Source organism: Balaenoptera physalus (assembly GCF_965194825.1).
Source record: "Balaenoptera physalus genome assembly, chromosome: 3".
In the NCBI taxonomy this organism is placed as follows: domain Eukaryota; kingdom Metazoa; phylum Chordata; class Mammalia; order Artiodactyla; family Balaenopteridae; genus Balaenoptera; species Balaenoptera physalus.
In genome coordinates this window covers 57,769,558-57,786,500 of record NC_138890.1, presented here as the reverse complement: position 1 = coordinate 57,786,500, position 16,943 = coordinate 57,769,558, and the positions used below count along the sequence as shown (strand labels likewise).

At 41.7% G+C, this 16,943-nt stretch overlaps 1 protein-coding gene across 5 annotated transcripts in view; it reads left to right on the top strand.

The window, feature by feature from the left end:
• ARHGAP26 (Rho GTPase activating protein 26) overlaps window positions 1–16,943 on the top strand; it is a 470,301-nt gene that overhangs the window by 382,433 nt on the left and 70,925 nt on the right. For all 5 annotated transcript variants that reach the window (XM_082454134.1, XM_082454135.1, XM_082454137.1 and 2 more), the window contains exon 20: window positions 12,192–12,345. In XM_082454134.1, the coding sequence (XP_082310260.1) occupies window positions 12,192–12,345 (154 nt within the window). The remainder of the gene's footprint in view (window positions 1–12,191; window positions 12,346–16,943) is intronic.

The following is a 16,943-nucleotide window of genomic DNA, read 5'->3' as shown; positions in this document are numbered from 1 at the left end:
CAGTTTCCTTATAGGCTTGTTGTGAGGAATAAAGCACTTCAAATGGTTCTCAGTAAATGCTGGGAGGTGTGGCGGTGGTATTATTATTATATACTTTTTATATTTTTTATGTATTTATATGTATTATATATGTTTATTTTTATATATTTATATAAATATGGTATTTACTGTATATATATATAATATTCTCTGAGTTACAGTAAAGGCGCAAATCAGAAAAATGACCCACTTTGCTTTGAAGAGGAAAGAGACTCCATATCTGGATTGGCATCTCCTCTTTGTTACAGAAAATGTTTTTTATCCCTTTGTCGTTCAGAAGCAATGGCCTTCCTTATCATTACTGCTGAACACAAATCTTCCCCACCCTCGGAGCATCACTGCTTTTAAAGAGGTCGTCATATTCCATAATATGGCTGCACGTTGGTGCAACCACTGAGGTGGTTTCAGATATGTTGCTTTTATGAGTAAAGCCACTATAATCATCCTCATAGCTAAATCTGTTCATATTCATGATTATTTCCTTATGATCAATTCCTGGAAGAATTTCTGGGTCAGCAGATAGGCACAGTTTTAGGGCTTTGACCCGTACTGGGATTGGCTTCCCTTCGAACAGTAGCCTGTGTTCCCCTTAAGTATCTGGCTGGGGTCGTTCTTGCTGTGGTCTGTAACAGAGAACACTTGGAACAGGCCTGGCCTCACCCACATCTGCCACAAACACAGCATCGAGCTGTGGGGTGAGATGCTTCTCATGTTTCCACGACAGCCGCAGTCACCTAAGGTTTTGTACTAAGCAATGTACAGTGCAGATCAGGACAGATAGACGATATTGGTAAATTCCTCTAAGCTTGAAATAGTGCCGAGTTTATGGTTAGATGGAAACAGAGGCAGCTCTGGATCAGGTCTTAAAGCATATTCTGGGAGCATGTAAGAAGGAAGATGGCGATTAGGAGAAAATCAATTAGATCCTTGCCCAAGATTAATTTTATCACACGAGGCAGCAGGTGAAAGTTAAGGATGTGTGAAAGCAGACGTGCCTAAGCTGCAGATCAAGCCGTCCCTGTCTGCACACAGGGGACAGGAGGATGGGAGACGGGAAGACAGTGAAGCACTACATCTTCCCTCTGAACACGAGGAGACGCTCCCTGGAAACGGGGCTGGAATCTCCATATGCGCAGATATTTGTGGGGTACTCAACTTTCCTCCCTTTCTCTGGAGAAACATTTTCATTGCAAAGCACATAGGGGTGCGTGTATATATATACTTTTTAGAGTTGATTTTAGAAATGCTTATTTTCCTGGGAAATTAGAGTAATGTCCAGGCTGGCCTGGAAAGGCACCATAGGAGGAGTGGGTGAGTTGGTGTTGTGAGGAAGACTGGCCAGGAGCTGGAAGGTTCTGCCAGCTCTCGCCCCTCGTAGGTTGCGGTGCAGCCAACTCACCACCATTAGATGAGCAGGTCACAGTGTACTGTTTTCACACGCGAACCCTCCCCTTTGTCTGGTCTATGGACAAAGATAGAAGACTATCAAAGCACTTCGCTGAGTTTACTCTTTGGAGTTAAAATGCTGGGGAAGACTCTGCAGGTAATTTGTGGGGGAAAAAAAATGCTGTATTTCCATACAGTGATGTTTTTCACATTAAGGCCTCTTGCCATACCTAGCTCAGTACTTCCCAAACTTGAATCATTTACATAGGCCTTCATTCACTCTTTGGGCCACAATCACATAACTTTTGCACTGTTGTTTGTTTAATATATTTATATAAATCAATTTGAAAGCAGCTCACTTCTTTACGCGGCCTCGTCCTACTCAGTAAAATTTCTGCAGCGTGAATTTTATTGTCTTACTGTATTACTCTCTAATATACATTAAAATAAATATGAAACTGTTCAGCCAAAAAATGTTCATCCACATTTGACCTTAGAAGTGTTGTGTGTCCACCTGTGGAATACGTACCACAGTTTGGAGTCCACAGAGCTTGCTCTAAATTTCTGACTGGCTCAGATCCTTCTTCTTAACATAAACACACAAACTCAAGATTCCTTTGTCTGCTCGACTGGAACTGGGCTCAGATGTTGTCCGTTAGCTGTTTATATCACTGTGAACACTCGCCATTCATCTGTCGATTTCACGTTGTGCACTCTGGGTTCATTGTGACACCTCTCCAGGTTTCACATGACCTTACCTTTCTTCAGATTCTTGCCACAGAGTAGATATCTTGTTACGGGGATCGCACCTGTGAGAACACACACGCACACACAAACACGTACACCTACACATATATCTCCATGTGCCTCTCTTCTACCTTCAGACTTCATATGATACTGTCAGAACCTCATTTCCTATTATGTCTGTGTGCCTACTCTCTTTTGAGTTCAGTTATGTTTTTCCTCCTCATTGGCATACTTGCAAGTTTAATATTTTTTCTGTGATCCATGGGTCAGCCCTCTCTTCAGCCCCTAGTTGACATGCTTGATGCGCCCGAAACTCCCAGAGTAGTTCCCTTGTGTGCTTCCCATCAGCACATGTTTTCCCTTCACCTCGCTGCAGTGCCCCTGCCCTGTGCAGAAGTTGGAGCCCATTCTTATCTCTTAGAAGTGAATCTGTGCCAACACTCTGGCCTCAGATTGTCATGGAAGTATCTGGCATGTTAGTTGATGCTCACTGATGTGTGTTTTATTTTCCAGAAGGAGTTTTTCATTCTGTGTGGGTAGACCAGTTGTGTGCCCAGGCACCTCCGTAAATCTCGTCCACTTTAATCTGAGAGTGGTAGTGGAGTCTTCTCCAGGTGGCTTTTTCCTTTTCCCAGTGTTATGTCATCCTTATAATTGGTAATCACCCCATGAGGTAGGTTCTCATCATTCACATTTTACAAACAAGTAAACCAGGGCTCGGAGGGTTAAGCAGTCACACAGCTGGCGAACGGCAGAGAAGGGATCTGTACCCAGGTCATACCCCTTCCCCATGCCATGTTGTCACTTCTTGAGCTGCCGAAGTGAAAACCTTGCTAGACTGAGTTAAGGAAGCAATAAAAACCATCTGTCCCAGAGTCCAGCGTTGCCACGGAGGCAGTTGAACCATATTGAACGGGTTCCTCAATACGTGTGGTGGCAAGCAGGAGCCACACGACGACCCCCCCATGTCACCCCAGCTCTGCAGCGAGCAGTGTGCATTCAGCAGTCACTTAATATGCTGGGCCAGGGCAGTCTCTCTCGTTTGTGATCACTTTAGAACAGATGGAAGGAGGTTTTTCAACTGTGCTGCCAGATGAATGGTAGCAAAGGAGATTACTGTTTAATCTCCAAGTTAACACGCAGATACATCATGCAGCAGAGATTGGACTGGTATGTCTAGGTGAAAGCTATACTTTTTCCAGGCAACTGCAGAAGGTAGAGCCAGAGGATTAGAGGGGACCAAGCACCCAGGTCTTGTACTTTTTAAGATTTCTTCCAAAAGATTGCAAGGTGACACTTATCACTTATTTTGTCCCGAATTTTTAGTAGTTAACACAAGCATACCTCTTTTTGTTGCACTTTGCTTTTTTGCACTTCGCAGATACTGCGCTTTCCACAAATTGAAGGTTTGTGGCAACACTGCGATGTCAGGTGATGGTTAGCTTTTTTTGGCAATAAAGTTTTTTGTAATTAAAGTGTGTATATTGTTGTTTTAGACATAGTGCTATTACATACTTAATAGACAACAGTGTAGGGTGAACATAACTTTTATATGCACTGGGAAACCCAAAAATTCATGTGACTTGCCTTATTGCAATATTTGCTTTATTGCAGTGGTCTGGAACCAAACCCAAAATATCTCCAAAGCATACCTGTCCCAAGGTGTTAAAATATGTTTCTTGGAAGTGCGGTTCTTAGACTTGGGTGTGCATTAGAATCATGTAAGGAGCTTGTTGAAAGATACAGATGCCTGGTCTCCTCCCCAGTACATTCTGAATCAGGTCATGCCTGGAGCTCAGGCCTCTGTAATTTTAAAAGCACCCTGGTGATGCTGATGCCAGCTAAAGTTAGAGAAGCACTGGCTTGGGGAAGGGAGGGATGGTCAAGGTTGCTTGTCTTCTGTCATTAGCAGAGTGTCTCTTAGACTCTCTGTTGGGGTTTGGGGTAGCCTGGTGGTAGTTGGAAGCAGGGGCTCTGTAGTTTCAATGCTTTTTTTCAATGCCATCTCTATCACCTACCAGCCCTGAGACCTAGAGTCCATTACTTTTCATTTCTGAACCTCCATTTGTTCATCTGTAAAATCAATCACTAATAATAGCTTCCTTGGAGGGAAATTACCGTGATTAAGCGAGCCAGTGCATGTGAAGTACTTGACAATGGGCCTGGAACATACTCAGAACCTAATAAATGTTAGCTCAGATTACAATGATTACCATCAGGCTATAGTCTTACTTTATGTTTGACTAAGAAAATATTCCCCCTCTGGAGCCTGCAGAGTCCAAAGGAGAGGCCCATATGTGAGGGTAATGCAGAGTCTCCCTGGCCCCAGAGAGAGTCCATTTGATGCTGGAGTGCCAGTACTTAAGCAGCCTGGGATGAGTTGTGCAGCCTTGGTGGGGTGGGAATGGATTCTTGGGCTTTATTTTACATGGATCTTGTTAACTGGCAGCTGGGATTATCGCTCTGATTAATTCTTTTAGTTCAGTTAATTCATCCTGGACCCTCTCCCAGACAGGCCCAGGGAGAGGTTGAGAATTCAGCTCATGTACTTAACATGTGTGTCTTCCTTGCTGAAAAATAACTGGGAATCCGTACTGTTCAGAGCTTTACGTAATACCTCTCTCGCAGCCATCAAAGCTGCAGCATGTGTCTTTTCTCAGGTTGCCTCTGCAGATCCTGGGCGCTCTGGACACACCTGTTTGTTTTGGCAGACGACATGTTTATCCACAGGGATTCCTATTGTCACACAGACTGTAAGGCGTAATGTAGTTCTTATCTTAATTATGTATGGTTACCATGTGTGAGTGAGAACTGCGTAGTTGATGTGGCCCTTAAAAACTGATGCCGTGGAAAGCTCATGGCAGGAAAAAAGTTCAAGGTAGAGTATTAAATAAAAAAGAGCATATTCCAGCCTCTCATCTCTGGCATTATCACTATGTGAAACAGGTATTGTAGCATTAGGCACTATGTAATCCCACCTTGTTAAAAGAAAAAAATATGTGTCTGTTTCTACGTATAGAAAAACAACTGGACTTTTACACACCAAAATATATCTAGGATATTTGTATGCTATTCTGTACTTTTCAGTTGGAGAGGAATGCATATTTATTATGTATTGCCTAATTTTTACATGATAAAAACAAAACTCTCTAATCATACACTCCATTTACTATCTCAAACCCATTTTGCAATGAGTCATGGCATAAAAATAAGTAAATATATCATTTTCTTCTTTCTCATGAACATTGGTGTAAGCAGTCTGTATGTGGGCTTCCTCAGATACCGGGGAACCATAGACTAAAGGGAGAGTGTCCCTCCTGAAAAGTGAGTTCTCAGGGAAGAAGGAGGGCTGTGTTGTGAGTAGCAGAGTGTCTGCTTACCTGTGACCATTCAGTTCCCTGTCCAGCCGTTAATTAGAGGCGCGTTCCTACACCGTGGTTTTTGAAATGCTGTTTCAGGAGAGGCTCCCCACTGTACCTCCATGTCTCATCCCTGTGAATCACTTCCATCCTGGGCCAGCCACAATGACTTCCCCATTCTTTCGTGCACTCCATTCTCATAGGCATTCTTTCCCTTTGCAAAGCAGAGGGTTATTATGGGCACTATGGGGAGAGAATGTCAGTCAGTCCACCAGGGGCCAAAATCAGTGGTGGTTTTGCTGAAGACAACCTGCCAGAAGTTGTGATATCATGTCCTGCATCTAGGGTCCAAACAACATTGACCACATTTTTCACTTATCACCTCCCTGTTTAGTCCATCATTGCCCCAACTACATTTTAAGATTATTTTTTAAAACATTGCCCAACCTGTTTTCATGTGCTCAAATATGCTGCCCAAACTACTTCTTAAGATTATTTTTATCGTAGGGACTGAGGCTGGGTCAGTATGAAATCAGACCAGCTCAGATTTTAGTGGGGCTTGGCACGCCACTCTTATCAGGAGCAAAAGCTACAGAGGAGAAAAATTGCTTTAGAAAGTCTGATTCCAAGCTTCCTGTGTACTTGGGTGTTTCCCAGAGATGGTAAACTCAGAAATTGCTGTGCACTCATTTTTTATTGCAAAATTCATTAAGCTGCTATGCTATTATCATTCTGTCTTGTCAAGATGATACATTACAGACTTCATTGCAAAACTTTAACGAGCAGGAGAAAGTACACCTCTCGCTCCACCATAGCCTGGGAAAGCCTCTGGGCGTTTTGCTTTTGCAAAACGTTTTGCTTCTAATATTTTTGGTGTAACGCCCTGGGTCTCTGCAGAACCTCCATCTGTCTTGCGATTCCCTTTTCTTCCTGTTTGATCATGTGGAGAGTGAGTTCCCTCCTTTGGGCTCTGTGAGGCATCAGGAGCTGCTGTTAAAGATCAGTCGCCTTCCCTCTTCTTTCTGACAGCTAGTCTGAGACCTCATGGAAAGCTGAGATATCAGCCTCTATGATGACAGACTTCTGTGCGTGGTGAGAAACCTCCCTCAAAGTGGCATCGAAGGTCTGTGTTTCCTATTTACCCTCCAGCTCTGAGTATTCAGTGGGCCAGACGTGTTCAGGCCTGCCGAGCCAGGCGGATTTGGCTGGGCTCCGCATGTGCGTTCCTGGACTCGCCTCTGAGTTCTGTGATCAAGAGACCCTGCGTCTTGTATGTGGCACGCTTGTCATCAGAGCGAGCGGGAATCACTTGGTAAATATGGAAAGTGAAGGAGCTTAGCTCCCAGATTTCCATGGCAACCCCCAGAACAAGTACAATATCACCAAAATTATTCTGTGGTTGCTTTTTTTAGTTGCAGTGATTTGGTTGCATACTCATGTTTTTCCGCTCCTGATTTGTACAAAAAACACAGACTCTGCCCACTGTAACTAGTACTTTGGTTTCAAGGACGTAAGTGGTCCCTGCCCGAAGCACCTGAAAAATTCAGTCACACAAAACTGCCTCCTGTGTGCTAACAGAATACATTCTGATGGTTTGTGTTGCCTTATTTATGTTTATTATTTATGTCATGACTGTTGTGGAGCTTTAATCTCTACTGTGCATGGCCTGGGCACCAGGAATGTATGAGCTGACACTGACTCACCGGTCATCGTCATGGATGCTTGATGTAGTCTGTGAGGGCAGACGTGGCCCTGCCCTTCAGTAGTGTGCGTTTTTGAGGACCAAGTCCACATCCAGTTTGTCACTCCTTGGAGAACACATGTTCATGAAAGCATCCAACATGTTACCCATGCATGTTTACAATTGTTTGGGCTTTTATTTTATCATTTCTTTGTTTCTGGGCTCTTGTTTTCTGTGACTAATATGAAGAGAGATTCTTGTTGACAAACATGCCTGAGGAAAGCAAGCATTCTCACTGCCTTCAACCAGTTCCAGAAGACTCTTGTATTGGGGGCATTCTTTCTGTTTTGGCCATTTGATCTTGTCGATTTGACTCACAGCTGGTTGTTGTTTTCCTTTTTCAGCCCACTAGCCTGTGATTTTTTTTTCTTCAGCAATATAATTGCCATCAGTCCTTCTTTATACCTTCTAATGCGGATGCCAGAGCTGGTTTGAATCATCAGTGACTCAGAGAAGTCCAGCTCTGTATTTGAATGATTTGGTTAATTAAAAAAAAAAAAAAATCTTTTAGGCTGCCTGTTCTCATTCTGTTTTTCTGTCAGGAGCAAGTATTCATTTGCCCACCTGACAAAAGTCCTCCTGTTTTGAGTGACATGACTGAATCATTTTCTCTTTATTTCTTAATTGATTGCAAATGCTTTAGAATTTGTCGTAGTATAGTTTGCCTTAACCACTAAACATTTGATTTGCTATTGATTTTACTCCCCACTCCTTCTCTGGAATAATCACCTTCCTACTCACCCTCAGGAAGGATTGTCAGCATTTCAGCTTAGACATCTGTCTGCTTAGAAGCTCTCAGTCTCATTACGTGAGGTCTCCTGTCAAAGAAAACTGTAGTGATCTTGTAGTCAGAGAGTGCCAGGTTTCCAGATTTCCTTATCATATGGCCCATTGAGGGATATCAGTAAAGAGTCTGCATCTTAGGATGCATATTTGGCTATCTTGTCTGCAAAACTATGAAATATTATGATTAATATTTTGGCTATTATTAATTTTCTCTTTGGACAAAAAACTCCTTTCCCTGATCTTTTGTTTTTGTTGTTGTTTTGTTGTAGGTTACACCATATGTGACAGGTCCTAGATATCTAAATATAAGTCAAAATATAATCTCAAAAAGAATTTATTTCTTTAAAAAAGAATTCTGTGTCCTCCAGTAAATGAATACTAGAAATCCTCAGGCTCAGTTTGGGTGTAGCCACCTGTTTTATTCTATTGACTTTGCCAGTCCAGGGAGAGTCGAGTCCTCATTATCCACCCATATCCTCGTTCTGTTGTGGGTTTACAGGAGTTTGGGATTAACATACACTACTCTACATAAAATAGATCATCGACAGGAGCCCACTGTATAGCACAGGGAACTCTACTTAATATTCTGTAATAACCTACATGGGAAAAGAATCTGAAAAAGAATAGATATATGTATATATATAACTGAATCACTTTGCTGTACACCCGAAACTAACACAACATTGTAAATCAACTATACCCCAATATAAAATTTTTTAAAAGTAAACAAGAAAAAAACAAATATGTTCCACATACTACAGCCTTCCTCATTAGCTCGTGGAGAGACCCAGTCTATAATACTGTAACGGGAGATATGTTCTTAAAACTTTTACCTAAGTCCATTTTTTAGAATCAGATCTTTTTATGAGCATTAGGATTCTGATAAAATATTTTATAAAGCAAAGCATCTTTATATAACGTGTTTTTTTAATTGTGATTTCAAAGTGTTGTCTGTCACATGCCCAATCTTAGGTTGCCTATATAGTCTACTGAGAAAGGTAGACCTATGAACAAGTGAATATGTGCAAGTTAATCAATACTCTAGTATACATCTGATTAAAATACCAACGAATTAGTGTCAGAGTCTGCTGTCTGGGGGCAGGGTTTGGTACCCAGGAGGAGCTCAATAAATATTTATTGAATAAATGAAAATCAAAGAAGGTTTCATTTCAGATACTCTGTTTTTCTAATGCATAGTAAGGCAGAAAAAAAAAAGTCCTGATAATATTTTAGAAAAGCTAATATTCTTTTAGTATGACATTATTTTTAATTCATAGAATTATAACCCTCTCATGGGCAAGTAAATGTAATCACAGAGAAATATGAGCTTTACTTATACTCTTCTGTTTCCTATGAATTCAGATTATTATGTCCTGCAAACTTGGCCTCAAACCAGAGTTAATAAAACTCTTCATCTCTCCTACCATATGAAGCAGAATACGTCTCCCCTTAACTTTTTATTTTCTGGAACATATTGTCGTTAGTCACTAATAGTCTTTTTTTTTTTTTTTTGCTGATAAGAATGAATAGCAGGAGCAGCATTTGTTAAACCAAATCTAATATGAAACTGACTCTTTCTTGTGAGTAAACTTGAATTTTGAAACAGTAAAACAATAAGGTTTAATATAAAGCAAAATAAATTTTTTATGTTTATGATCTGCCAATTTCCCAGAAAAAGTTTTGTGGTGACTTTAGTTATATACCAGATACATTAAAATCACCAATGGACAACACATCTTTTATTCAGGTGCCATCTGAAAGTTTTAAAAATTTGTTGACTTAATATCACTGAACTGTCCACTTTAAAATGGTTAAAATGATACATTTTCTGTTGTGTGTATTTTACCATAATTTTTTAAAATGTATTGTTTGAAGATTTTTAGGTTTTATAAAGGTATTGTATTAGCATAACAATGAAAAATTTAAAAGACCACCTCTAATCTCATTATCCTATCAAGCAATATTTACATTTTTATTTTCTCTTCCTGTTGTCTATAAACATAATTCCACATAGCTCAATATAATTTGCCATTCTTATCTTTTCATACTAAATTTCAATTTTATGATTCATAGTTATACTTTTTAACATTGTATTCACAAGGTTTCATTGAGTTGGTCAATTTTTTAAATTGGTGAAAAATTGGAAATAACCTAAAATAAAGTATTGTAAACATCTTCATAAATACAGCTTTTTTTTTTCTACTTAAAAAAAAAAAAAAAAAAAGAATACGTCTCCACTGAGCCCCAAAGAAGTGTCATCTTTACTCCCCTTAGAATGAAGGTAGTCCTGGGCTCCTCACACTTTTTCAGGAGTCTTGATATGAGTATTTCATCCAAAGGAAAATTTTACTTATACTGATTCATACTGATAAATGGCATATCCATTCCCTCAATGATCCTCTAATTATGTAATTTTAGAGTTGTTTTTTTTCCTGGTAGCAAGTACCCATTTGCAGGCCCTGTTAGTCCTCCTACATCTTGGCTCAATGTAACTCTTTTGATTTCTCTTTCTTTGTTGTTTCTCTTTGGAACTCAAGCTTTTGAAATACGAATAGTTCTAAACCTCAGGAATCAATAATCTACTTTTTTCAAAATCTATTTAGAGTTCAGGAATCTCCCATAAGCCTCACGGGGTTTTTAAGTGTTCTGTAGGGCTTCAGACATGGCATTGAGAATTTGCCAAGATACTAGGTGGTATTGGTGTATACATGTGTGTTTGTGTGTTTCTGTATGTGTGTACCTGATGTGAAGATTACTCTAACATCATTTCATAAGCACGTTATATTTTTACATACATGAGTAGTGCAAGGGAAGAGTATTTTTTATCATGACCTCACCCCCTTTATTGCCTAAAGAGAGCCGGGTTCACTTGTTGACCTCTAAACTACCATATCAGCGAGCCTAGTCTTCTTCTTAGGGATATGGTATACCTCTGGCTCATTTCAGAAAGGTCCAGTGAGGATTAACCCAGACATGACATTTCTTGATACGTAAACTGATTGCCCAAAACATCAGTTGATTCCAATATGGTGTATCTGTAAGGAATGTGGAACAAGAATGACATTGTGTGTCTCTAATGTTTCGCTGCAGCAGTGGTGCCCATGCCATTTGGCTAAATCATCCCCAAAGTGTTTTCTTCAGTGCATGGTTCCAAGTTTTTAAAGATGTGAAGAAACAGAAAGTTCTTTTCTTTGAGCAAGGTTCTGAAGTTTACAAAACGCATTCTTGCATGTGATCCCACTTGATCCTCATGACAGCTCCCCGAGCTGTGTAAGGCATTTCTCATGCTCCCCATTTTATAGCTGCATTAACCAAGAAACAGAGAGTCAAGGAGTATTCCCTGACTCCATACAGCCAGTCAGTGGTAGGAATTCAGGTTTTCTCCCTTCTGACTTGGTAATATTCTCCAAGCACTAATGTGACTGCTTGGAACATGGACTCAGTTTTGTATATGCAGACTACTCTGTAGTCCTTACAGATCTATTGATCAAAGAACTAACTGGAAGCTCAACATCAAATACTTGGAGCTAGAAGCAACCCAGAAGAGTCTATCTGGGGAGTGGTCAGGGGTTTAGACTGCAGAGCCATATGGAAGTGGATGTCCAAAGAGTAGATATTTTATGGCATGGTACTATAGGGTCAAAGGTAGGACATGGCTTAGGCAAGTAAGACCATGCTGGGGGCAGGAGTTTTAGAATAAAGGGTGAATGTCACCAAACCAAGAGGATATGATTGATTGCAAGGGGGCTTTGAAGGCTCTCTCTGTTCTGACCGTCTGCCAGTCCAAAGAAGACACAATTCGTGGTGTGGTGGTGGGTCCAGTCTTAGGAAAAGGCTGGTCATATGAACGGGGAGATGTGTCCTGTCAAGGGAGATGTGTCCTGTCTGTCAAGGGAGATGTGTCCTGTCAAGCGGAGGACGGAGTTTTGCTCTAAAGTTTCAAGTCACCTGTTACTCTTGGGCTCTTCCTTTCCCACTTGTAATTCTTATCCTTTCCTATGTCCTTTTCGTAGCCTCATTGGCACCAGAGAGCTCCATCTAATCTCTTTACTTGTAAACTTTTGTATAGGTAGGAGCAGACTATCCCTATGGAATAATATTAATATGGAGTTTGTGGCTTTTTCTCCCCCCAGAGGAACAAAGAAACAGCCTCATCGACTCCAGTTTGGAATCTGTCGTCTCATCAAATGCAAACAGCATCCTTAATTCTAGCAGCAGCTTACAGCCCAACATGAACTCCAGTGACCCAGACCTGGATGTGCTCAAACCCACCCGGCCCAACTCACTGTAAGTATGACGTCTGGCTGCCGGCCACAGGGCGCCCTTGGTCAGCCATTCTGCCCAGCATGTGCTCTCTGGCCCTATCTGACTTTGAGTATTGTCCCATGAACCTGGTTTAAACCTTCTCCCTCAACTTGGAAGCTTGGCTAAGTTTGTTTTGGATTTTTTAAGCATCATCACCTCAAAGGGGAATCATTATTCTTAACATACTGCTTCTTGGCCTTGGTGATGTTTGATTTACCATCCTGCTGAGATGGCTTTGGTGATGGCTCATTGCCTGTGCTGGCTGCTGGGCATGAAAAGCAATTTCTTTTAGTTTTACAAACATCCGGGCACTGTAGTAGCTCAGTAGATTGGTAGCTAAGTCTGCTTCACTCATTTGTGTTGTCACAGTTTCCCTTCTCCCTGACTATGTTGATTATGTTCAGTGCTATCTCTGTGTCCACCTCCAGACAAAATAGCTCCCAGGTGCTCTTTGAGCCTTCGACTCCTCAAACCTTAGCATGACCGTGATCACAGAGCAAATTCTCTAAAGGAGAAGAACCTCTGTTGCTTCATTCTTGGGTGTTGAGCACGCACAGCTGAGACAGGCGGTTTCGAGGCTGGTTGTCCAACCCTCCACGGAAACTAGATCTACTCTGCTTGGGCCAGAAGGTTCTCTTTGGTGGTTACATCCCACATTACTTAGCCTGCTTCTTCAGACCACCCCATAAATCTTGTCCACTAGAGCCTTTGCATAAAGAATGTGAGGCCATGACAAAACAGCTGGACTCTCCGGCCACAGTTGTATAAGACTCAGGAAGAACAGAGTTGACTTTGCCTTTCTCTGGTGAAAATAGTTTGAGGTTCGGCCACAAATTGCCTTCAGGACTGTTGTTTCTCTTGGTGAGACCCCAGGATGTCAGAACCTTTTCCTGCCCCTCTCCCTGCTGTGGTTGCATGATCGCGCTCCGCCATTCTATCGTGCTAACATAGTTACAGATCTGCAAAATGGGTCTAACGATTTTTGCCTTAGAAGGGACTAAGGGATATTAAGGTTTGGAAGGAAAAATGACTCTAAAATGGATATGAGGCACTTAGAAAATGCAGCAACAGTGTAAGATGGAATTGTATATTGAGAAAATCAGGTCTCTTTTTAATTGTTGGCAGCTTTTAAGTCCTACCTTGATATTCAAGAAATGTAATTACCTGTTATCAGGTAGATGATGTGTTTTTTTTACCAAGAACTAGCCTCAAATGCTCAGAATAATTTAACTTGTTCAGCTTGTGGGCAGTGAGTCCTTTCTGGTTCTCCACGGCCAAACTTGCCTGTGGAGCCTCCCTTCCTTGATGGATGGCTCTCTCGGGTACTCCTAGAGCCGTTTTCCTTGCAGTTGCTGAAGTTATTTGTTGCTCAGCATGAGCAAGGTTGAATTTCTAGCCCAAGTTGCTTAACACTCCCTGATTTTAGCCAGCGGCACCTACTAGTGGTCTTTAATCTTTGTTTTCAGCTGTGGGGGGCTGGGAGCCCCCCAAGTCACCACTGAGTACAGTGTGTCCAAAGAGGCTGCTTTGGCAGCTATGTGGAAATGGGGGGTTAGGTCTTTTAAACAGGTCACGGAGGAGGGGGCTTGGGATTTTTTATTTTTCAGTTGTCTAGATGTGATTTGTTTCACATAAAACACTGGGGGTCACTTTGCCTGCTTCACGCCATCCACCAGACGCATCCCTACCTGGTGTATGTTTGGGGGGGCTTTCCAAGGAAGGGAGGATGAGGCCAGGAACAGTCCACTTGTTTGCCTCTGGTGGAGGTAGGAATGTGGGTGTGTTTCCCACAAGACTGTTGTCCTCCAAGCCGAGTGAATCGCTAACTGATACCTGGAAGTCTTGAGCTCCAGGAGGGCTGCTCTTGAGGTGGAAGCAGTGCTGACACCAGCATTTGCCACGGACCTGATGAGGGCCATGCCGTCAGCCCTGCACACTCTGCAGCTGGTTCTCCACCCATTTCTGAAACCCAGGCCAGGAATTGTTGTCGCCCAGTTTGTGCCTGCCAGATTTTTTCTGCCTGGGATTGGCCTGGCCTGGGATTGGCCCACCGACAGATGGATGAGAGGTCATCCCGGCAAATGGAAGCCACAGTACTTCCCTGAGTCAGTGAATTCTGAGGCACCCTCTGCCATGGTGCTTGGACTCAGTTGCAACCAGCCGAGACCACTTGGGTCTCAGCCTCGGTCCTGGACCCTTTCATTCCTTCCGTCGTTGTTTGCTTGGAGGTGCACAGAGCTCCTTGAATGGGGACACTTAATGACACAGATGAAAACACGAGACCAAGTCAAGGGGTGGGGGATAACCGTTACCTTGACTGTAAATTAGGCACAACGTGGGGAAACCAGTCACCAGAAAACTGTCCGTTCTTTTTATTTCATTCATTTGTTTTTCATTGTTTTCATAATGACTGGAATGATCCTTCTGACCACATAACAATCATAATGAAAGAAACTTGTTTGTGACTCAGCACCCCTTGGTACTTTGGAGGCCACATTTTGCTGTCTCCTTGGTAAATCTTTCCTAATTCTCCAAGGAGATGAGGGTCCTCTTGTTTGTGTGGACTTAATGCTAAATCAGGCATCAGAATCAGAGATGCCACCATTTCAGGCTTGCCAGGGCAAGGCTGCAGGGATCCTATCTTTGGCAGGTCCTCAGCTGGACCTCTTGAGGTAGCCGTCTCTCCTAAAGATCAAAGGACACTTGGTGAGCTGAGACCAAAGTTTAGCTCATCTAAAATGGTCAGCAAATATTGCTGACCTGGTTTATGCTCAGAACTCTGCTGAGCTACCTGGGGTAAAGGAGAAAAAGAGGATTCCTGGCCTCCCCAGGAATTTACACTCTGGCTGAGGAGGAAAGATGGTGGTAAATGGCAGTGCTAAATGGGGCTTAGAGCTCATAAGTGCATTTAGAGTTCAACAACTCTTAACTGGGTATCTGTTAGGTACACAAACCGGTCAGTGTCGGGAAAAGTGGAGTAGATGAAATGTGAGGTGGGCACCAGGTAAGATGATATGGGTGGATGAAGAGCATTTCAGGTAAGGGGATGAGAGAGGCAGAGATAATCCAGGATGGAGAAAAACAGTCTACAGACGTGTGTTGGGGGAGGGGGAACTTAGTTCTTCCCCCACCACGACCACCAAAAAAAAAAAAAAAAAGATTGAACCAACCGTTAAGATCAGGTCACTTCACACAAAAATCCAGATTTCATGCTGGAACCACTAGACATCCACACACACACACACACACACACACACACACACACACACACACACAAAATAATGAATTTAGACACAGACCTTACAGCATTCACAAAAATTAACTCAAAATGGACCAAAGACCTAAATGTAAAATGCAAAACTATAAAATTTCTAGAAGACAACATAGGAGAAAATCTAGGAGTCTTTGTGTTTGGCAAAGACTGTTTAAAGACAACACCAAAAGCATAATCCATGAAAGAAAAAATTGGTAAGTTGGACTTCATTTAGGCTAAAAGCTTCTGCTCTGCGAACGACATTATTAAGAGGATGAAAAGCCAAGCCACAGACTAGGAGAAAGTATTTGCAAAACACATATCTGACAAAGGACCAGTATACTAAATATATAAAGAACTCTTAAAATGCAACAGTAAGTAAACAAACCACCCAGTTAAAAGCTGAGCAAAGGATCTGGACAGACACCTCACCAAAGAAGGCACACAGATGCAAATAAGCATATGAAAAGATGCTCAAGATCTATGTCATTAGGGAACTGCAAATTAAAGCAATGAGATATCATTCCACACTTATTAGAACGGCTAACATCCAAAACACTGACATCAAATGCTGGTGAGGATGAGGAGCAACAGAAGTCTCATGCCTTGCTGGTGGGAATGCAAAATAAGAAAGCCACTTTGAAAGACAAGCTGACGGTTTCTTATAAAACTAAACATAGACTTATCACACAAAACGATCAAGCGATCACACTCTTAGGTGTTTACCCAAGTGAGTTGAAAGCTTAGGCCCACAAAATCCTGCCCACAAATGTACATAGCAGCTTTATTCATAATTGCCAAAACTTGGAAGCAACCAAGTTGTTCTTCAGCAGGTGAATGGATAACCAAACTGTGGCACGTCCAGACAATGGAATATTATTTGGTGATATAAGGAAATGAGCTATCAAGTCATGAAAAGACATGGATGAACCCTAAATGCATATTGCTAAGAGAAAAAAGCCACTCTGAAGAGACTACAGTATGGTATGATACCAACTATATGACATTCTGGAAAAGGCAAAACTATAGAATCAGTAAAAAGATTAGTGGGCAGGAAGGACACAGGGCATTTTTAGGATAGTGATACTCTTCTGTATGATATCTAATAGCAGATATTACTAAATGCATAATGCAAGACATTATGCATTTGTCGAAACCCATAAAACCCATAGAAAAGAAAGAGTGAATCCTAATGTAAACTGTGGACTTTAGTTAATAGTTAATAATAATAGCAATAATAATAATGTATCAGTATTGGTTCACCAGTGGCAATAAACGTACCACACTACTGAAAGGTGTTAATAATAGGGGAAACTTAGGGAAAGGG